Below are 22,784 nucleotides of genomic sequence, written 5' to 3'. Positions count from 1 at the left end.
TCTTTTTCCCCTCGTGTTTTTTTCCCACCGCCGCCCTGCGTTAGGACATCGCCAGTGACTTTCCCAGGGGTGAGGCGTCTTTGAAGAGGCTGGAGGAGCAGGCCGTGGGGGTCGTCCAGAACACCTCCCCTTGGGGTGCAGAGAAGATCACCAAAGAACTGGAGGAGATGCGGAATGTTCTGGAGAAGCTGCGTGCACTCTGGGAGGAGGAGGAGGGGCGGCTGCAGGGCCTGCTCAAGTCCAGGGGAGCCTATGAGCAACAGAGGAGGCAGCTGGAGGCTGAGCTGGCAGAGTTCAGGAAGGGCCTTCAGAGGTTGGCGGAGGAGGACCTGGAACCCGCGGCCAAAGCGGGGACCGAGGACGAGCTGGTGGCCCGCTGGAGACTCTACTCGGTAAGCAGTGTTTGGCAAAGCCATGGCCCAGTCCAGGTGCCCTGTGTGCCTCGGGGCGTCCTCTGTGTAGTGGGAGGATCACGCTGTCTCAAGCACACTGGCTCTGGTTTGCCTGGATTTTTGATAATCTCAGTTGCCCGAGCATAGTAGACAAATTGGTTGTTTGTACCTATTTTCTGGATGAGGAAACTGAGGCCTGGAGAGATTTTTTTTTCCCCCCCACCAACATCCCCAGCATCACATGATGAGTTGGTGGGTAAATAAGAGGTGGATCGGCTCCAAGTTTGCCATTCCCTTGCCTGATGGTAGGATGTGGGGAGCACTTTCTGAGCACAGAGCAGGGAGTGTTAGGTCAGAGGCAAGGCTCTCAGTGTAGAGAAGATGAGGAACAAACATAACCAGGCCTTTTAGGGGGCCCAGCACATGAATGCCCATCCTGGGGAGGGTGGGGGCATTCCAACCCAGACACGATGTCCCATCGGAGCACCTCCCCCTTCCCCACCCATGTGTACACTCACGAGAGGTCTGACTTGAGGACAGAGAGATTTTTCTTTTATTTATTTATTTATTTATTTATTTATTTAATTTATTTATTTATGGCTGTGTGGGTCTTCGTTTCTGTGCGAGGGCTTTCTCCAGTTGCGGCGAGTGGGGGCCACTCTTCATCACGGTGCGTGGGCCTCTCACTGTCGCGGCCTCTCCCGTTGCGGAACACAGGCTCCAGACACGCAGGCTCAGTAGTTGTGGCTCACGGGCTTAGTTGCTCCGCGGCATGTGGGATCTTCCCAGACCAGGGCTCAAACCCGTGTCCCCTGCATTGGCAGGCAGACTCCCAACCACTGCGCCACCAGGGAAGCCCCGAGAGATTTTTCAAATAAGGATTAACACCCTTCTCCAGTCCTTTATGTATTATATTAACTCAAAGGGCTAGCTTGTCAATTCCACTAGGGGAAATATCTAAAAGGAAAGCCCCCAGGTCCTACCTCCACTTCACATTGTTGTGTGTTTTCCCTCTTCCTTCTAACGTTTGCTCGTATGCAGAAATACTTGTGTGTAGGTAGAAGCAAAGCATCCGTGCTCCTTAGCACCACTCAGCCTTGTAGGAGACCAGGTTCACTGCGATGATCAACTTTGTACAAAGGGAGTTGTTTCCCTTGTAGGATTGTCTGCCTTGGCATAGGGTAGGGGTGGTGTGGTGCAGTGGTGAAGGGCGGGGGCTTTCGGATCAGACTAACCCGGTTCGAGTCTTGGTTTTTCTGCTTGCCGACTGGCTGGCTTTGGGAGAATTACTTTTTTTTTTTTTTTTTTGGCTACGCCACTTGGCTTGCAGGATCCTAGTTCCCCCAACCACGGATTTAACCCCGGCCCTCGTTGGTGAAAGCGCGGAGTCCTAACCACTGGACCGCCAGGGAATTCCCGGGGAGAATTAGTTTAATCTCAGTTAAATGTGACATGGACGTGATGATAATAAGACCTGCCTTCCACATTCCTTATGAACGCGTGAAAACAAAAGTGCTTAGAACAGCAGCTGCCAATAGCATCGGGACTCAGGGAACATATGGCTCTTACCAGGAGTTCTAGGTGACGGCCAAGGTCAAAGCAAGCAAACGGGCAGGGGTGGAGTGTGGGGAGAGTAAGGCGTGGAAAGCCCTGCCAACACCCCCCTGTCCCGACAGCCACCTGGCCATGCCCGGCTATGCTTCAGGAAGCCTTTCCCGAGGCAGGAGGCTGACCACATCCCTACAGGTGCTGTCTGTCCCACCCGATTCAAGTGTCAGTTATGACCAAGATATGACTAACCGGAAATCAATGAAGGGGAATTTCAGAACTTGTTAGATTTCTGTTCTTAAACTAGCATTTATGTAGTGAGAAGTGCGCCTTCTCTGTACTCGGTGCCTTGTCAAGCGGGGGTGGCCCCGTTTTACCACCGAGGGACCAGGACCGATCCAAGGCTGCGCAGCTCGGAAGGGCTGGAGGTGGGTTTCCAGGCCAGCCCGTGTCCTGCCAGAGCCGGTGCGCTTTCCACTCCCCCACCCTGCCTCCTACTGAGCATGGGACCAGCCAGAGTCAAGGTCAAGATCGAGCTCCACGTTTCCCGGGACAGCAGGAAAAGGCCGCATCCGAAGTACCTGAACATGGAGTGGAGTGGAGTGGTCGGGCGTGCTGGGTGGAAACATCCTCTTGCCGACAACAATAACTGGATTCACAGAGCATCTTTAGGTCCTTGTTTCCTTCATGCTGAAGAGGCAGGTTAAGGGCCAGAGGGCCCGGCTCCAATGTCAGGTCCACCGTTTCCCAGCTCTGCAACTGTCAGAAAACTCTCGGCCAGAGTTTCCTTGTGTATAAAACGGGGACACGGAGAATTCCTGTCTCGGACCACGGCCAGGCTTCAGTGAATGGGACCACGGGGCACTCAGCACGTCATCCCTGTTCCCTAAATATTAGTTGTTTATATGATTAGGTGCTAGTACGTGGCAGTGCTGTGAGGTAGGTGATGATAAAGAGAAAACCCAGCTCATCAAGAGCAAACGTGTTTGGGGTCACGGAGTGGGAGCGAGGGAGAGCAGGGGCTGAGCTCACGGGGCCCCTGTCCCTCCCCTGGGGGACCGTTTTCTCCCAGGCTGACCCACTGCCGCGGGATGTGCTCACCCTGCTGCACACACACCGCCATCCCGTCTCGGAAGCCCACCCATCCCATCGGGTGTTGTCTGTTGCTGCAGGCCACGCGGGCGGCGCTGGCCGCGGAGGAGCCTCGGGGGGACCGGCTGCAGGCCCGGCTGCAGGAGCTCATCGTGTTCCCCCAGGACCCGCAGCCCCTCGCGGACAGTGTGGCCGCTGCCATCCAGGAGCACCAGAGGTACCGGGTGGGCCGGGGGAGGTCCTGGACCCCACGCTCAGGGCCTCTGCCCGTCTCACACCAGCTGCAGAGGGGGCTTGCACCCTCTTGCTGCCTGATAACAAATAATTCTTGCTCCTGTCAACGACTGGCCATTATAGGGTCTCACTGGGCTCAGGTACTGACCCCTTTTCGAAGTATTTTACATTCTGCTCCCAGAAAGAGGCCTGAATTTTGCTTTTTTCCGTGCTATGTGGCCTCTTCACTTATTTCCATCAAGTCTCCTTATGCAGCTTCGCACGGGGGATGGGTCCCCTGTGCAATGGTCCAAGGGGAGGGCTTTTCACTAGGCCAGCATTGTGCCCCGCTTGCTGACGGCGGTGCTGATGTAAGCACTGGACCTGACTTCAGACCAGCCTCTACCTCCCTGTCCGCCCATGGGTTCGGGCACGGCCAGGTCTCCAGCTTCTTAGCCCAGCAAAGACCAGCAGATCAGATATCCACTGGGCACAGTGTAAATTCAGAATCGGTACCTATTTTTACTACATGAGGTTCAGAGGGGTTTGGAATACAGCCCGACTGTCCCCGTCTCTGTAGCACTTCTCATCCTCCTGCCTGATGCAGGGGTTTTCCTCGAGAAGGAACTCAGGGACCTCCTGCCTTGCCAGGTGACTCTCACCCCACAGTGTGCACAGGCCCTACGTGTGTACATCCAGAACAAGGGCCTGGGTCCTCCACAAGGTGCTGAGGCTGAATCTCCCATGCATAAAGCGGGCCGTGGGACAGGGTGGCCGAGGTCTCCCCCTCCTTCGTTGCTCTTGTGGAGGTGGCAGGTGCTGGTTATCTATGGCTGGGTGCTAGACGTTATATCTATACATATATATATATATCTATTTTTGGAAATGTAGTTGATTTACAATGTTTTGTTAGTTTCAGGTGTATAGCAAAATGATGCAATTATACATATATATCGATTCTTTTTCAGATTCTTTTCCATTATAGGTTATTACAAGTTATGGATTATAGTTCCCTGTGCTATACAATGGACAGGGTATTGGAAAAATTATCTGTAGAAATTATTTGGGCCTAAAGTAATGGCATCCTACTCAAGAAAGTATTTTGTTTTGCTTCCGCGAGGTGCCTGGGGGCAGGCAGTACCAGTCTGGGAGCTCCATAATTCCTCTTCCAGGCTTGACTCTTTCCCTGGTCCAGAAGCGGGGCTGCAAGTCTATTCGAGGACTGGCTTACCTCCAGTGCCCTTTTATCTGGACAGCATAGGCCTCAGGGTCCCGTGGACAGCCCAGCAGTCTGTAGAATAGGAGAGTGCCCGCCCTGAGGGCAGCACAAGCCGGGCGCTCTGGGGTCTGGGCAGAGGCCTTGCTCCTGTACTGACCCGCTCTCTCCTCTCTCGGTTCCCCCTCCACGGTGCTCACAGCCTGAAGGCCAAGACCACCAGGCTGCGCAATGCCGCGGGCACGGACCTGTGGCAGCATTTCCAGCGGCCTCTGCAGGAACTGCAGCTGTGGAGGGCTCTGGGCCAGAGGCTCCTGGATGTCACCGCCAGCCTGCCAGACCTGCCCTCCATCCACACCTTCCTGCCGCAGATTGAGGTAAGCATGGTTCTGTCGGGAGGGCTGATGGGTGCAGCTGGGGGAGGCCACCAGCCAAGCATAGCATTTCAGCCTGTCCCCCGCAGGGACAGGCGTGTCTCTGGGTCCTCCAGATGCCTGGGTGGAGCCCACTGTACCCTGTCTGGTGAGTTCTAAGTGCACAGAAAATGTCAACACTTGTAGTTATCAGTGACAAAAGTCACCCTCAGTTCTTGGGAAGAAGGTGAAGCCTGGTGCCTGGTGTAGCTCCAGGACTCTGCACTGATCTGCGCTCAGCCCTTCTCTTTAGGACCCTGCTGCAGGCGGTCCTCTGGTGGAAGCCTGAGCAGTGCTGAGAAAGAGCAAGATGTCAGGCCATTACCTTTACTGTGTGTCAATTGGGATGCACGTGACAAGTGACAGAAAACCTGATCAGTGGTGGCTTAAAACACAGAGACAGGACTTCCCTGGTGGCGCAGTGGTTAAGAATCCGCCTGCCAACGCAGGGGACACGAGTTCGAGCCCTGGTCCAGGAAGATCCCACATGCCACGGAGCAACTAAGCCCGTGCGCCACAACTACTGAGCCTGCGCTCTAGAGCCTGCGAGCCACAACTACTGAGCCCGCATGCCACAACTACTGAAGCCCACGTGCCTAGAGCCCCTGCTCCGCAACAAGAGAGGCCACTGCAATGAGAAACCCGCGCACTGCAACGAAGAGTAGCCCCCGCTCACCTCAACTAGAGAAAGCTCATGCACAGCAACGAAGACCCAATGCAGCAAAAAAAATAAAATAAATAAATAAATAAATAAACAAACAAACAAACACGGAGACTTTCAGGTTGTCCCAGAGCTGGCTTGATAGCTCAGCAGTATCTTCCAGGACCCAAGCTTTTTTCAGCTCTAAACCATGTCTGCCTTCATGGCCCCAAGGTGGGTGCCACCATTGCAAGTGTGCACCCTCACTGTGTATTTGAGCTCATGCTGCATAGTTGTATATTCAGATATTTTCAGTTGACACATATGAGCTTTTTCTCAGCAGCCTTTAAAATGGTCCAATAAAGCCATCACTTTAAATGGCTGCAGAATATTCCATTTGGGGGCATGTCATTATTTTTTTAAAGTTTCCGCACTTAGATTGTTTAGGCTCTTTCCAATTTTCATTGCCATAATTAACATATGTTGATTATCTTTGTACATGGATTTTTGTTTCCATTTCTACCATTCTCCTCATTTTACTGATGAGGGACTGGGGCCAGGGAGAAGTTAGGGAGCTTGTTCAAGGTCAGGCTGCTCAAGAGAGCAGAGCTGGGGCCAGAATGGTGGGTTCTAGACTCTTGTCTAATGTTCTCATCCCTGTCTTCACTCTGGCTCCTGAAAATAGGTTTGCGAGGCATTCAGAACACTTATCATCATTTGACTGTTGAGAAAAACAAGTGTCCCAGAGGGGAAGCCACTTGCTTGATGTGACACAGCCATTAAGTGACAGGGCTGGCTTTAACCCAGACCTGTCTAACTTTCCGCACCGTGTCACAACTATATTTCATCCTGTCCTTCCCACTAAGGCAGAAAGCAAACCGGGACCTCCTTGAAGCAGGAGAGAGGTCCTGTCTTTCTAGAGTGTGACCCAGGACTCCCAGTGCGGGAATTTCACGCAGCAGTGGGCTGGAACACTTGGGGCCAGGACTTTGGTTTATTCACGTTTGGACGCTGTTTTCTGGCTGGGAGTATGTCTTGCATCACTCCCACCGGCCCACCTGGGCGGGATGGATTTCACAGGCCAGGGCTCAAGCTACCAGCCCTCTCTTTTCTTGACTCAGCTCCTGCATCTAGCCTCAGAGCAGCCTGTGGATCTGCAAAGCTCCAGCCGAAAGCTGGGCGTGGCTGGTGTATTAGTTCCCTGGGGCTGCTGTAACAAAGCACCAAAAACTGGTGGGTTAAAACAATAGAAATTCATTCTCTCAAAGTTCTGGAAGCTGGAAGTCCAAAGTCAAGGTGTCAGGAGGGCCTTGCTCTTTCCAGTGGCTCTAGGGGAGAATCCTCCTTTGCCTCTTCTAGCTTCTGGTGTTTGCTGGCAGTCGCTGGTGTTCACTGGCTTGTAGGTCCATCACTCTGATCTCCGTGTCTGTCATCACGTGGCCATCTTCTCCCCATGGGTCTTCATTTTTTTTTTTTTTTCCACCATATCTTTTTTGAAGGACACAATTCAACACATAACAGTTGGTTAAATAATAATGGCTGAGAAGACCTGTCTTTTATCGTGTGTTCACTGTGGGTCCTGCACTATGTTAAATGCTTTTTAGGCATTTAAGCCTCACGGCAGCCCCGTGAACTAGGGTGTGTGACTACCCCTAATTTACCGATGAGGAAACCGAGGCTTGGAATTGCCCAAGTTCTCCCAGTTAGTATGGAATCCAAACTCATGATTGCAACTCCCCAGCCTGAATTCTTAACCCTCATGATATTGTGTCTGAGTCTGGTGGAAAGGGGGTGAAGGTGACTCCCTACAGCTAGAGGCTTGACCTCTGTGTAGCTAATTGCAAACCACACACCTGGGCTGGGGTCTTAGTTCTCCCTCTCCCAGCCCCGTGCCCAGCTCAGCATCTCTGTAACATCATCAGATATCAAATGGAAGGACTCTGGCCAGCTGAAGACCAAACCGCCGGCCTCCAGGGCCCCTGCGCCCTCAGCTAGAGAAGCAAGAGAGGTATTTGTCCCCAACAACTTGTTCATCAGCAGGAGCCTGAAGCGGGGAACAAGGCTTTGGGGGCAGGAAGAGTGCGTGTAGGCTGGGAATGTGGTCAAGGGAGGCTTCCTGGAGGAGGTGGGGCCTGGGCTATGCAGAGTTCAGGCTGCCTGCTTAGGAGCCAGCTGCCCATTACACAGGGCTTCTGAGTCCCCTTTTCCTCCCCTCTCTGCCCGGTGAGCTCCCACACATCATGACTTCACTCAGGTGCCACCTCCTCTGGGAAGCCTTCCAGAATATCCTGTGATCATGATCCCATAGGCCCTTAGCCCCTTCGAAATGTCCCATACACCAACTGGGGGATGGCCCACTGCTGTCGGTGATAGAGGATCACTGAGTAGAGGATCAGACTGGTTAGTTTGGGGTTCGGCTGCAGTGTGGACGGTCGATTTTGGGGGGCGGCTGGGAGGCAGCAGGCAGTCAGGAGCTTCTGGGGCTCAGGTGAGCAAGGCTGAGGGTGCACCACAGTCAGTGGTGGGGGATGGAGAGGGGACGGATTTCCGGGACACGTAGGAGGTAGAATTCTTGCTCAGGCTTTGGTAATAAGATGGATGTGGAGGTGAGAGAGGAATCAGATTGACCCTGACATTCAGGGCCTCCTACCGCCTTCCTGCCAGCCCGTTTCTCCTTACGTTCGCTGCTTGGAAACCAGCACCAAGGCCCAGCCTCCTGAGCAGGTGCAGCCAGAACAGGTGCGCTCCTGGCCCCATCTCCAGCTTCATCCTGCCCTGCGGTTCACGGAGGCCTTGTCTCCCCTAGGCGGCCCTGGCGGAAAGCTCCCGCCTGAAGGAGCAGCTGACGATGCTGCAGCTGAAGAAAGACCTGCTGGGCGGCATCTTTGGCCAGGAGAGAGCCACGGCCCTGCTGGAGCAGGTGGCAACTTCTGTGAGAGACAGAGACTTACTGCACAACCGGCTTCTGCAGAGAAAGAGCAAACTGCAGGTGAGCCCCGCTGGTGGCCCTCAGCCCTCGACCCGGCCCTCCAGGAAGGGCAGCCCTGCATCCTGACCCCAGCTCTGCCACTGGCCACCACGTGGTCCTGGGCATATCGCTTTGTCCCCCATGACCTCAGGGCCCTCATCTATCATCTGGGTAGGATTATGGCGCAATCCTTCTCACGTGTCGGCCTCCCACCTCTGCCCCCAAATTCCCTTCTTCACTGATCAAGTCGAACTGTCTTCTGCAGAGAGAGCTGGGGACTGTCAGATAAGAAGACGCAGAGAAAAACACTTGTAAACTTTAAACCACTGGAGAGCTGGGAGCTAGTATTATTAGGGACACTTCTAAACGGCCACACGAAATCAAAGACATAACATGGGATGTTGTGGCCAGTTTCTTTTAGGTAACAAATGTTTGCTGAGCATCTAATAATGATGATGATGAAAGAGATGGTCTCTGGGGCACTGACCAGGGGCCTGGCACCTGCTAAGAGCATTACATCCCTGGTCTGATCTAATCCACGGAGAAAACATTTAGGAAACATTTGAGGGTTTGCAGGGCAAGTGGTCTCTGTTGCAGCTTCTCAACTCTGCCGCTGTAGCATGAAAGCAGCTGTAAATGAATGGGTGTGGCTGTGTTCCAATAAAACTTTATTTACAAACACAGGCCCTTGGTGGGACTTAGGGTGTGTGGTAGGGGATGTAGTTTGCCAGCCCCTGTTCTAGAGGCAGAACAACTGTTAGGTGAGGACACTACGGTCCTCAAGGAGGGGAGTCAAACACCCTCAAGGGCTCCAGGAAGGCTTCCTGGAGGGGGCGGCACCTGAGTGAGTACGAGCCAGCCAGGAGAAGGCTGGAGATGGAGCAGCTAGTCTGTGAGTGTCAGGTTGTACCACAGGGAGCCTGAGAAGAAAGCTGATTTGTGTGCTGCCTGTTCTGTCTCCGCAGAGCTCACTCGCTCAACACAAAGATTTCGGAGCGGCTTTTGATCCCCTGCAGAGAAGGCTCTCAGACCTCCAAATCAGGGTCCACGCTGAGAATGGGCTTCAGCGGGACCTTCCTGGGAAACAGGCCCAGCTTTCGAGGTTGCAGGTAAGAGGTCTGTCGGGCCTGAGGGACCTCTACTAAGATGCTCAGCTGTGCCTAGAAGAAGCCCCCTGCAGTAACAGTAACCAGCAAAGCAGCCAGCCCGAGCCAGATATTTAGACCCTCCCTTGAGAACTGACCTTTCATGTCAAATGAATCTCTGCTGATATACCTGTTTGTTCCTGGCCTCAGCAAGGCCTTTAGCACCTCCAAATGGCTGATTCTTGAGCCTAACAAAATGAGAGGCTGTCCTTTTGCTTACTCCATGGTTCCAAAGTCTAACATGAATATTTACTTTTAAAGTTGCTTCACTAAGTGTTCCTAATGAGTCCAGAGGCCTTCAGTTAAATAAATGATTTGGGGATTAGGAATAAATGTTTGAAAACACATGGACTGTACGTAGGCCGGTCATGAATAACTGTTGGCTGCATGAGGAGCTTGCCGGTTTTGAAAATGCACGTGAAACAATTATCTTTTTAAAACCCAGGCACAGCTCATACATACCTGGGAGTGTTCTTTGGAAGGTATTAAAAATGATGCATTTGGGGCTTTAAAACTAAAGCTGAGATGTGATTTTTTCATATTAAGAGGTGCTCATCAAGTATGAGTCCGGACGTGAGTTTGTCCCCCAGAGACGCCTCCTGGTCTTCAGCAGTTTATTTTCATGGTGTCTCAGAATATTTTCATCTCATTTTTAAAATTCTCACCAGTCCTGAGAGTGGGCCCATCAGACAGCATATGGTGCAGCGGATGGAGAGGGGGAGTCCCACGGTCCCGGGACCCTCCCAGTCTCTCCCACTCGGAGCCCCCGCCCTGATCAGCCTAGACAAGGAGAAGCAGAAAGCGCGCTCCACTCGTTCCTTCCTCTCCTGCAGGGGCTACAGGAGGAGGGGCTGGACCTGGGGGTGCAGGTGGAGGCCATGAGGCCTCTCGTCCAGGGGAACTCCCACCACCAGCACAGAATGGACCAGCTGTCCTCTGACCACCAGATCCTGCACCGGTCTCTGGAGGTAAGGGGCCAGCGGAGGGTCTGTGCTGTGACAGAGACATCTGACACTCCTGGGGACTTTCTCCCTCTTTTCTTCCTTCGTTCCTTCCAACCCTTCTTGTTCTTTCTCCCCTCCTGTCTTCCCTTCCTCATTCATTCAGGAGCACCTCAATTACTGAGCACCTCCTGTATGCCAGCCAGTGTTCTGGGCTCTAAGGATTGAGGCAGCACGAGCAGGACAGCCAAGGCCCCTGCTCTCCTGGGGTTAAGTTCTGGTGGGTAGATGGACAACGGAGTCAGCAACAAGTTAAGCACACCATTCCACGTGTGCCAGGAGGCCAAAGCACGGACCAGGCCGCACACACGCAGCAGTCCCCGGCACGTGTGCTGCGGTAACGCCAGGTTGAAAGGTGGGTCCTGGTGGCCGTAAGCCCCGTATGCAGTGCCCTCTAGTGGCCACCTGGATCTTGCTGGAGTCCGCGCAGGATCGATGCCCCTTTGGTGGTGGGACGGCCAGTAGGTGTGGGTAGTGGGATGGCTCCTTCAAAACTGGCCTGAGGACAAGTTGAAATGCAGGCTCCAGCCCCACCCTGACACTGATTTAAACGGAGTCCTGGGTCTGCATTTGTAACAAGTGACCCAGGCGTGCAAAGCCAGCTGTCAGGCGGCCACAGCTCAAGAACGCTAGTCTAAGACAGGGTTCTCCACCCTTCCGGACCCTACATGCCCTATGTTAATAACAAATATTCCTGACATCTTCTTTGCAACCCTGAAATTCATAGAGTTACCTGCACAATTTTAAAATTTAATATAACGCTTTTTCTATTATCAAAAAGAGAAATAAGAGTAATTATAATAAAATAATGCCTTATAATAACCTATAATGGAAAAGAATCTGAAAAAGAATATATATATATATATATATACATATATATGTACATATAACTGAATCACTTTGCTGTACACCTGAAACGTTGTAAATCAACTATACTTCAATTTAAAAAATAAATAAAATTTATTTTTAAATAAACCACTGGTGGCGCAGTGGTTAAGAATCCACCTGCCAATGCAGGGGACACAGGTTTGAGCCCTGGTCAGGGAAGATCCCATATGCTGAGGAGCAACTAAGCCCGTGCGCCACAACTACTGAGCCCGCGTGCCGCAACTACTGAAGCCCACACACCTAGAGCCCATGCTCCACGATAAGAGGAGCCACCGCAGTGAGAAGCCTGCGCACCGCAACAAAGAGTAGCCTCCGCTCGCCGCAACTAGAGAAAGCCCGCGCGCAGCAACAAAGACCCAACGCAGCCAAAAATAAGTAAATACATTAAAAGAAAAGAAAAAACCTATGTCATAAAATAACCTTTTAGAAAAATAAAATAAAACAAAATAATGCCTTTTGATGAAGTAGGTGCTCCAAGAAGGCTACACCAAAGACACCGGAGGTGGTCAGAATGCACTCACTCTATTCAACAGCTACAAATGCCTCTAGTGATGAGAGTACTGGAGTAAGACTCTAAGCTCGGGTCACGATAAACAGGCTTTTCACCTCTGTGGACATCAGTAGGACGAGAGAAAACCTTGCGAGGTGTGGGGTAGCTCTGCATTGTTGGCCTTAATCGAGGCATAGGGTCTGGATGAATGCATTTAATTCCATTTAATAAATTAACAGCGTGTGGTCTCAAGGTTGGGGCCGGGGAAGTAGAGAAATAGGTAGGAACCACTGTCCTTGCTCTTCAGGGGCCTGCAGAGGCCACAGAAGCAGCAGACATCAGCTTTCATGCCTGCATCCAAATGATGAGCTAATGGATTGTTATAATAATTAGAAGTATTAGCTGAGCATCGCCAGGATTGCAAAATGGTGATATTCCATTTCTTTCATACTTCTTTCTTTATTGTTTAAATGCTTCTTCAAAGAAGTATTGCCCCTCTTCTATTATTTTGGTGCTCGGTGCTTTTTGAGTCTAGTGAGTTCTAATAAGTCCTTCCCCCATAGCCCAGGAGATCTTCCTGTCCCCCTGGGGGGCACATACCCCACTGAGCAAGGGGGGTGGCTATTGAAGGCATTGCGTCTGATGTTGGTGCACAGGGGACAGGAGGAGACGGTGGTAGCGACAGTGCAGGGAAGTCCCCAGCTTCTAGTGGCAGCCAGTGGTGTCAGCCAGTGCCTGGAATGCAGGAAGGCAGGCCCTACGGTGGCCCAGCAAAGAATCACAAGGACCTAGACTGAGAATCACAGCAGGAGAGGGGACCACAGACCCTGGGGTCTGACTGGCCTGTGGTGGGCTGAGAGGGAGGGGCTTCGAGGGTCTCAGGCTGGGTGACCAGGAGGACAGAGAATGGTTACTCTGCTGGATACAGCACCCACCTTTTGTGGAGACAGAGATGAACAAGGTCCCAGAGAGCTGAGCCATGATTGACTCAGGGGAGGGGAAACAAAGCAAGACCACTTTAAAGACTTTTTATCGAAGTATAATCATATACAGAAAAGTGAACATCTAAGTATGCAGCTCAATGCATTTGTAAAAACAAAAAATCTGCGTTACCAGCACCCAGATCACAACACAGAACAATACCTGTCCTCGTGCCCCCTCCAGTTGCTGCCTGACACCTGCAAGTAACCCTGACCTTCGACTTGGCATGGCATCGATTGGGTTTACCTGATTTTATAAGTTACTTCAAATGAGTCAGACAGAATGTTTCATTTTGTTTCTGGCTTCTAGGTCTCTACATGATGGCTGTAAATCCATCCATAATGTTGCACTAGATTGTTGTGTAGATTGTTCATTCTGGCTGCTGCGGAGGTGAAATATTCCATCCTGTGAATGTACCTCAATGCATTTATCCATCTACCATTGACAGGCACTTGGATAGTTTCCAGTCTGGGGCTCTCACAAGTAACAGCACACATGTGCCTTTTGGTGAAGATATGTTCACATCTGATGGGTTACATGCAGGAATGAAACGGTTGGGTCATAGGGATGCCAGTGTTGGGTTTTAGTAGATACAGACCTACGGTCTTCCCAAGTGGTTGTACCAGTTTACGCCCAAACCTGTGACAGACGAGAGCTCCCATTGCCCAAACCCTCACCCAGAGCTGGTACTTTCCATAAAAGTATGACAGGCTTATAGGCACTTTAAACCAGAGTTGGTCTTTCTGGGGTAAATTCCTTGCTCTGTGAAGAAGAGAAGACCAACCCCTCATGTTCTTGGCTGGGTGGGGAGCCCTGGGGGCCATCCTCCCCTGGGGCTCGGGCAGGGCTGAGGGTCCTGCAGGGTGGGGTCTCAGCCTGGGTCCCCCGGGGCTGTGCTGCAGGACCTTGTGGACACGTGCCAACAGAGCGTGCGGGAACATTGCACCTTCAGCCACGAGCTTCTGGAGCTGCGACAGTGGATCTCCGTGCTCACACAGAAGCTGGAGGCCCACCGTGGGGACACAGGCCCGTGGGATGCCCAGTCCCGAGAGGTCGAAGTCGAGGTAAGAGGGCTCTCCCCACAGAGAGATTCTCTCCCCTGCATCCCCAAAAAGCAGGTTTGGGGAGCCAGTGCTCTCATACTGGGGAGCAGAGACCCCCCCTCCCCAGGACCTTACTCTGTGTGTGTGTGTGTGTGTCCTTCAGAAGCTGCTGGATGAATTCCCGGGGAAGGAGGCGCAGCTGCCCCTGATTGAAGCGCACGGCCGGCTGGTGATGGAGAAGTCTTCTCCGGAGGGGGCTGCTGTGGTCCAGAAGGAGCTGCAGGAGCTGGTGGAGTCTTGGGGGGCCCTGAGGCTGCTGGGGGAAAGCCTGCTGAGGTGAGAGGGCTCCCGGCTCTGTGCCTGGACTCGGACAGCCCCCTTCCCAGCCAGGGAGAGCTCAGCCGCGCTCCTAGAACAGATGGCCGGGGTCTGTGTGCCAGGCGTGGCGCCAGCTGCCCCCGGGCATCTCCAGGCAATTCTAAGTAGAGGCACTAAGAGCAAGGAAACGCCTCAGCTTGGGAATTAGCCTCCAGCCCCTTCTGGCTTGGGCCTCACCTGCATCGATGGGTATATGCACCTTGATGACAGTAACATGAGTCTCTAGCAGGAAACTGGAGATGCAGGTGCCCTGGGGAGGTTCTGACAAACCCGAAGGACAGGCATGGGCTTGTGAAGACCAGAAGTCGGCTCCCATAGCCTGGTGCCCTAATTCTGTTCCTTCTCTCGTGACCCGGGGTGTCCCCATCCCATCACCACGTTGACTGGGCTGATTTGTCTTCTCAGCCTCATCAGAAACCAGCAGCTGCAGAGGATGGAAGTGGATTCGGGGAAGAAGATGATTTTCACCAACAACATCCCCAAGACCGGGTTTCTCATCACCCCCACGGATCTTATTTCCCGACACCACCGTCAGGTGAGTCCGTCTAGTGGGGCTTCCGGGGAGGGACCAGATCCTGAGTCAATTGATGGTGGGAAGCTGTCTCCAGCAAAGTCCCTTCCCTGCCTGGGGCCACATGCTCAGCTCAGGACTGGACCATGTCCCACCTCAGGTGAGCCTGCCCGGTAGTGGCACAAGAGCTCCCTGTGCCACTGGACGAGGAACTCTGAGACCCCAGACCCAGGGGTCCCCACTAGGGAAGGTCCCAGGCATCCCTCGGGCAGACAGGCCCTCACCCTCAGAAACCCCGGCTGCTGCCTTTGCAGGGAGGAGTGTCGGGGTTGGAAGCTTCCTGCTGACCCCAGATGCAAAACTGAAAGCACACAAGATGGGTATTTTTTGTGCCCTAAACTGTATTTTGTAAAAAGAACTAACCTAACTACATTGTATCATCCATCCCTTCCCTTGACTGGCTTTAAAAAATGAAACCACATTGAAAAGAAATCCATTCCTTTTTCTTCAAAGACAACACGTCCGTTTAGTTGTTTTCCCATTCATTCTTTCATTTCCCCATCCAGAAGGCACTTCTGACTGTTACTGTGCTCTGAGGGCTGTGCTTGGAGCTGGGACACAGCTGTCAATAAAACAGAGACACTTCCAACCCCCAGAGGATGTAGAATCCAGCACACAGCTTTTCAGATTGTCATGTGCCGCCGGATCGTGTTAAAAGGCAGATTCTGATTCAGCAGGTCTGGGCTGGGGCCCGTCACTCTGCATTTCTACAAGCTCCCAGGCGATGCTTAGGCTGCTGGGCCTCGGAGCACATTTTGAGGAACAAGGAAATGGGAACCACAAGGTCATAGAATAAGGGTTTACAGAACATGCGTTTCTCGGAGGCAGAGGGGCCAGGTGCTATGGCAGCCTGTTGCGGAGTGATGGGACCTGGGGTAGCGAAGCCCTCCTGGGAGAAAGGAAATGTCAGGGGATCCTCACGGCGGAGTGGGAGTCAAGGAGAGGAGTAGAGGGGGTGCATCCCACGCAGAGGAGGCCACGTGTGCAAAGACCGAGGGAGAGAGCACCGGCGCCAGGGGCCGAGACGTCTGTTGGCTCTGGCTCAGAGGATGCGGCAGGTGGCACGGCTGCAGAGCCAGGCAGGGCCGGGATCTGAGGCTCTCAGGCCACGTCAAGGAGTGTGAGAGGCCACTAAAGTGTATAAGTGGGGCTCAGCTGAGTGGACTTGCATTTTAGATAGATCGCTCTGGCCGCATAGCCTGGAGGGGGACAAAACCGGCAGACGGTGACCAGTGTTATAGACGTCCTGGTAAGGGATGATGCTGGCTGTCTCCAGGAGACCAGGGAGGTGACAGTGAGGAATGTCCTTGGCCCCTAAACATGGCCACATTGAGTAGAGTTGCATTCCTCACACCCCCTCGGCCCCTAGGTGTCTCTTATCACCGTTTGGGCATCCTCAGCTCCATCCCTCTGCTCAGATGGAATCCCCAGGACTTGTGGCTAGTGGACTGTTTTCAGAAACTCTCATGCATTGGTCATGCTGTGCCTTCCCGCAGGCAACTGTGCGTCAGGAGGAGGAAGGCAGCTGTGAAGATTTCTCCCAGCTTCTGAGGAACTTCGAGCAGTGGTTGCAGGTGGATAATTCCAAGCTGGTTAGAATCATCGCCACGAGAACTGCCACCGCCACGGACCTGAGGACCAGAGAAACAAAGCTGCAGGTTTGTTCCCAAGGAAAGGCCCTGCTTCCGAAGGATTTGCCCCCAGAGATGTGCTTGTCGCCAGGGAGTTCTAAAAACAGGAGCACATACATAGCTCTTGAGCTGTTCTGGCTTGTGTATAAATAATAGTTTTAAAACTTTTTTGCCTCAGGGCTTCCCTGGTGGCTCAGTGGTTAAGAATCTGCCTGCCAATGCAGGGGACATGGGTTCGAGCCCTGGTCCGGGAAGATCCCACATGCCGCGGAGCAACTAAGCCCGCGCGCCACAACTACTGAAGCCCGCATGCCACAACTACTGAAGCCCACGCACCTAGAGCCCCGTGCTCTGCAACAAGAGAAGCCACCGCAATGAGAAACCCACGTGCAGCAATGAAGACCCAACGCAGCCAAAAATAAATAAATAAATTTGTAAAAAAAAAAAAAAAAAAAAGAAGAAGAAAACTTTTTTGCTTCAAATATTTTAGAAGAACCATCCATTCATTCATCTGTTCATTCAGCCTACTGCTGTAGTCCCCAACTTGGAAAATATCACCACGAATCACAATTCTTTTATCAGTTAACTCTTGCTATGTAGCAAGCCATTCCAACAGTTTGTGGCTTAAGAGAACAACTGTTTATTTAATTCATGATTCTGAAGTTTGGCAGTTCAGACTGAGGTCAGCTGGGCAGCGCTTCTGATCTTGGCTGGGTGCCCTTGTCTGTAGCCCAGCAGGGCGGCTGTGCTCTGGAGGTTGGTGGGCTGTTCGAGACGCGCATGAGGCGCGCCACGCATCTCTTACCCTCGTGCAGGACAGCCTGGGCTCCCCAGAGCAGAGGCAGGGTCTGCGAGAGCGCGTGGGAGCCTGCAAGGCCTCTTCAGGCCTAGGCTAGAAACTGGCACCACATCGTTTCCCCTGCATTCTGCTGGACAAAGAAAGTCACAAGGCCGGCTCAGGTTCAAGGGCAGAGAAAATAGACTCCACCTCTTGATGGGAAATATTGCAAAGTCATATTGCAAAAGGCGTGGATATGGCAGGGGGCTGGAGGGATAATCCATCTACCACAAGTCTTTCTCCTTCTCCCACATCGAATTAGTCGCCAAGCCCTTCTTGATTCCATCTCCTGGGTTTTTGTTGTTTGTTTCCTCACTACCACTGTCTTCATCTAGGCGTTTATCATTTTTGACCTTGACGATGACAATAGCCTCCAAGCTGGCCTCCCTCCTTCCTGTTGGGTCCTCATCTCAGTAATGGCTCATTCTGTAGCCAGAGTGACCGTTCGGAATCCTCAATATGACCTTGTCTTCCCCCAATGAAAACATTTCAGTATAGAGTTCAACCTCCCAAGTTTATCACACAGGGCCTTATTCTGTTGGCTGCCTCTCAAGTGAAATTTGATTGGCTCCTCCTTACCAACCAGGTGGGACCTCCTCGGCCATTTGGAAGGCACACATGACCCTGTCTTTCTCCCTCTAGGAGCTGGAGGCTCGGTTACCAGAAGGTCAGCGTCTCTTTGAAAATGTCCTTCGTCTCAGGCCAGCAGGGGGGTCCTCAGAAAAGCTGGAGGATCTGCGCTACCGATGGATGCTCTACAAGTCCAAACTAAAGGACTCCGGCCACCTGCTGGTAGGTGCTAAGGATGCACAGGTCCCAGGCCCTGGGGAGACATAGCTGGGCCCGCATCCACTCTGCCCCATGCCTCCACAGACCAGGCTGAGGGGACCACTCAGAGAGAGGAGACGGAGACTCATGGGTGCTAGGCGCTTGACTTGCAATTTGTCATTTGGCCCTCCTGCCACCCAGTGAGGCTGGAGCTCCAATAACAACAGCTTTGCTACTTACCAACCTGAAACCGTTATGTGCCTCGTCCCATTCAGTGCTTACAGCAGCCCTCTGCCAGAGTAATTGCATCTCTAGCCTTCAGAGTGGGGCTGAGACTCTGAAGAGTTAAAAAACTCACCCAAGTCCACATGGCTAGGAAGGGGCAAAGCCAGCACCAAACACACCCTGGTGTTGGAGGCGTGACAGAGGGAACGCCGGAGTGGGAGCTGCGGTCTAGGCCCCCTCCTCCACTAACCTGCTTTGTGATGCTGAGGAAGCACCTCCCCCCAGGCGCCCCCAGGTCGCACACAAAACAATAATAATAGCTAGACTCATAACAGCCTTTATTAAATGCTATGTCCTCATTACGGCCTTATAATGGAGGTACTGTTATTATTCCCTGAGAACTGATAGGGAAACTGAGGCACGGAGGTTAATCCAAGGACAGGGTGGGTGGCCTCCTGGAGCCCTTTAGGCCCTCAGACCCCAGACTCCGAGCTTTGGGGCTGCAGCTTTTCTGGCCCTGAAACAGCCCTGTCGGCCACTAGGTGTCACCCCAGCCCCAGCCAGGTCAGCATGCCCGTGGCCTTGGCCCAGGCCTTCCCAGACAGGATCCCCCCTGGGCCCCATGTGCGTTAAAAAGCTCATTAAATTGAATCACCTGCTGCTTCAGCCGGTCCAGACGACCAGAAGTTTTAAAGAAACACTCCCCTGACAAAATGAATATTCCATTACAGGCTCTGCTGGGATTTAAGTTTCACTCACTTAACTTCTTTTTTTTTTTTTCCCCTTTTCCTCTCCTTCCCTAAAATAACAGATGCAGAGTTCTCCAGGGGGGGAGCCGACTGGATTCCAAAAGGTACCGTGTCTGCCATCTCTTCCACACAGCTAGAGGGCAGGGCGTTTGGAGGGTTGGCGGGCCTGTGACGCTGGGGCAGGACCCCTGGGCTTTCTGGAAGGTTCCATGAGGTCTGAGGGACGTTTCTGGGGAATCGGCTCTGGGCTGCACTGTGCTGGGCCCCGGGGGTCCTTGCTCTCAGGGGTGCACAGAGTTCTCAGCTGTGACAGGACACGGGAGGAGTGAGCAAGGACACTGCCGTGACAGCAGTCGTAAACTGGGACGGTCCCAGGAAACCTGGACCATTCCTGGTCACTGGACCTCGCGGCCACCTGAGTAGTAGACGGGCATCCGGGGGGGACAAAAGAGGAAGGGGTGAAGCGCTCAGAGCCCCTCCCGCGGGGCTTGCAGGCCAAAGCAACGACAGTTAACAGCAGTAATCATAGTAATAATGAGGAATAAGAATTATTACTGCAGATGCTACGTGTTGACCATCCAGTGTGTGCGAGGTTCTGTGCCAAATCGCGGTGAGGGCGTTTCACTTAACTGTCCCCTAGACACCCAGCAGGCATCGTTACCGCCATGTTAAGCATGAGGAAAACAAGGCAAGGCAAGATCGGAGTGACATGTCCAGTCAAGGCCCACAGCTCCTGAGTGGCCTCTGGCCTCTGCCTCCTAAGCCCACACTTAACCATCCACACTGTGCCTTGGAGAAAGTATCCCTGGGGGCTGGAGGCTCTCCCCACTTCTGGAAGAGCCCAGTGTAAATTGGTGTCCCCAGTGCCACCTTTTCTGAGAGCACGCTTGTTGTCCTGACGAGCGATGGCTCATGACGTGAGCCTGCAGCACTCTCTGCTCCAAAGAGCCCCGGGGCCACAAGATCTCTCGGGCCCTGCAGTCTGTGTTCCCAGGGGCTCTGTCCACCTGGACTTCTTGGTCTCCAGCTGGTGTTCATGTCTCCACCTGTGGGACAGCAGATGTCCCCGGGACCGGCTGGGGCTGTCACAAGACCAATGCTGTGCTCTGGGCCTGGCGTCCACCAGCTTTGTGGCCTTGGGCAAGTTGCTTTGACTCTTGGGGCTTACTTTCCCCATCTGTAAAATGGAACCATCAGTGCCGACTTTATTTACTTCATGAACGAATTTTGAAGATCATGTGAACTGTTGTTCGTTCTTTAGAGGAGACCCGGAAGCCCTGGTTTCCCCCCTAATTTAGAAGAACAGAGGGCCTCCTCATGAAGTAGGGGAGCAGATCAGGAAGGCAGGGTGGCCCACACAGCCCAGCCTGTGACTCCTGGTGGCGCAGGGGGGCCCAGGGCCCGGCGTTCAGGCTGTCTCCAGCTCCTGCTCCTGAAGCCACTCTGGTTGGGAGCCCCCATCTATGTAGCTCCCAGGCCAGAGTCCAGGGGCAGTCATGTCTGGGTCCTGTGGTGCTTTTGAGTAGGGGGACGCCTGGCTGGCTGACACCGGCCCTCCAGTGCAGACTCAGGACCCTGGCAGCCTGAAACCGGGTTCATGTGGAGTGTTCACAACCCTATGTTCATTGGCCGGCTCCTCATTCGTTCATTCATTCGTTCATTTCACAGATATGTACTGAGCACTGACTTTGTACCAAGCACTGTTTTAGGTACTTGGGATAGCTCACCAGAGCAAAGGCCTGCTCGGGGAGGACTGGGTGGAGGGGTTTGGGAGAGAGGCTCACACCCACAGCTGGTTTTGCCCGCCCGATGTCGAGTCTCTGGCCAGGGACCGCCGGAGGACAGCAGTGGCTTGAGGTCTTTACAGCTACAGGGTTGATCTTATCTATGGCTGTCCCACGTTGGGCACAGTTTCGTGGGATATGCAAAGCAGGCAGGCTCTAAATGGCTAAAAAAATCTGCTTATTCAGGCTTCATTTAAAAACAAATGGATGTGTGAAAGTTTGAGTTTGGTTCTGGCTGGCTTTTGAGCTCACGGGCCCCCTGTGAAGAAGCAAGCAGCTCGGAAGCCAATCTACAGAGGCCGTCTGGGGCTCCTTTATATGAGCTTATTTCAGCACAGGTTTCTGGGTCCCACATCCAGAGTTTCTGAGGCATTAGGTCTGGGGGGGCCCTAGGATCTGCATTTCCATCGAGCTCCCAGGTGAGATGCTGCTGGCCTGGGGACCAGACTTTGAGAACCGCTGCCGAACGCTCTGGATCTGAGTCCAGCATCCACCATTAGTGTGTGTGACCGTTGGCGAGTCACTTAACCAGGGTTTTCCAAGCAATAAAATGCGGGTCCGCTGAACTAATCGTTCTTATTGTAAACCAGCAGATTCTTTTTTTAAAAAAAAATATTTATTTATTTTATTATTTTTTTAAACGTCTTTATTGGAGTATAATTGCTTTACAATGGTGTGTTAGTTTCTGCTTTACAACAAAGTGAATCAGTTATATATATACATATAGCCCCATATCTCCTCCCTCTTGCGTCTCCCTCCCACCCTCCCTATCCCACCCCTCTAGGTGGTCACAGAGCACCGAGCTGATCTCCCTGTGCTATGCGCCTGCTTCCCACTAGCTATCTATTTTACATTTGGTAGTGTACATATGTCCATGCCACTCTCTCACTTTGTCCCAGCTTACCCTTCCCCCTCCCCGTGTCCTCAAGTCCATTCTCTAGTAGGTCTGTGTCTTTATTCCCGTCTTGCCCCTAGGTTCTTCATGACCGTTTTGTTTTTTGGTTTTTTTGTTCTTAATTGCCATGTAAATGAGGACCGAGGAGAGGTCTGCAGTCACTGCCTCTGCTTCCCTTCCTGATGGCAGAGGGATAATGCCACTTCTGCGGGGAGCAGTAGGGGGGATTCCTCCCGCTGGTGTGGCTCTGGTGTTGTTTGGCTGGGAGGGGTGCGCACATGCGTGTGCAGGGTTCTGCACATACACACGCAGGTCTGTTCATACACACGCAGGTCTGCACATACACACGCAGGTCTGTTCATACACACGCAGGTCTGCACATACACACGCAGGTCTGCTCATACACACGCAGGTCTGCACATACACACGCAGGTCTGCTCATACACACGCAGGTCTGCACATACACACGCAGGTCTGACAGGTAGAAAATAGGTGCTGTTTTCCGAGGTTGTAATCTTGCCAACTTAAAAACATTCCATATACTATTTTTAGTCCAAAGGGAAGGGGGGAAAAAAAAAAAAAACCCTGCCCCAAAGCTAATTATTTATGAACAGTTGGCCCTCCACACTTTTTTTCTCTCCGCGCACCAAGCCACTGAAAGCTCCAACTACGTCAGTGGCTTCAGCCTGCTTGTTTATATAAACAGAATAATTAAGATTTATTAAATTTGCAGCTGCCTACACACTTGCCAGCTCAGTGCCACCGGATATGTCTGCTTGAAGCAATCAAACACATGAAATGTCATTGCTTTTCGAGCTGCTGTTGGGCTGTGAGTCGACTAAATTCCTGCATCGGTGCAGGGAAGCGGTCCTACCTGAGACAGCCTGTTAGCTGAGGGGCAGATTTGCCAATGCT

General features: G+C 52.6%; 1 protein-coding gene across 9 annotated transcripts in view; it reads left to right on the top strand.

Moving 5' to 3' along the window:
• Positions 1-22,784, top strand: part of SYNE3 (spectrin repeat containing nuclear envelope family member 3) — a 99,024-nt gene that overhangs the window by 58,932 nt on the left and 17,308 nt on the right. For all 9 annotated transcript variants that reach the window (XM_059914944.1, XM_059914946.1, XM_059914939.1 and 6 more), the window contains 12 exons: positions 45-392; positions 3,113-3,249; positions 4,664-4,838; positions 8,321-8,503; positions 9,448-9,591; positions 10,461-10,595; positions 13,890-14,051; positions 14,194-14,366; positions 14,814-14,943; positions 16,476-16,637; positions 18,091-18,240; positions 19,253-19,294. In XM_059914944.1, the coding sequence (XP_059770927.1) occupies positions 45-392; positions 3,113-3,249; positions 4,664-4,838; positions 8,321-8,503; positions 9,448-9,591; positions 10,461-10,595; positions 13,890-14,051; positions 14,194-14,366; positions 14,814-14,943; positions 16,476-16,637; positions 18,091-18,240; positions 19,253-19,294 (1,941 nt within the window). The remainder of the gene's footprint in view (positions 1-44; positions 393-3,112; positions 3,250-4,663; positions 4,839-8,320; positions 8,504-9,447; positions 9,592-10,460; positions 10,596-13,889; positions 14,052-14,193; positions 14,367-14,813; positions 14,944-16,475; positions 16,638-18,090; positions 18,241-19,252; positions 19,295-22,784) is intronic.

The sequence above is a fragment of the Balaenoptera ricei genome, chromosome 2, assembly GCF_028023285.1.
Source record: "Balaenoptera ricei isolate mBalRic1 chromosome 2, mBalRic1.hap2, whole genome shotgun sequence".
NCBI lineage: Eukaryota > Metazoa > Chordata > Mammalia > Artiodactyla > Balaenopteridae > Balaenoptera > Balaenoptera ricei.
The sequence above is the reverse complement of the archived record's forward strand: the minus strand, read 5'-3'. Positions and strand labels throughout refer to the sequence as shown.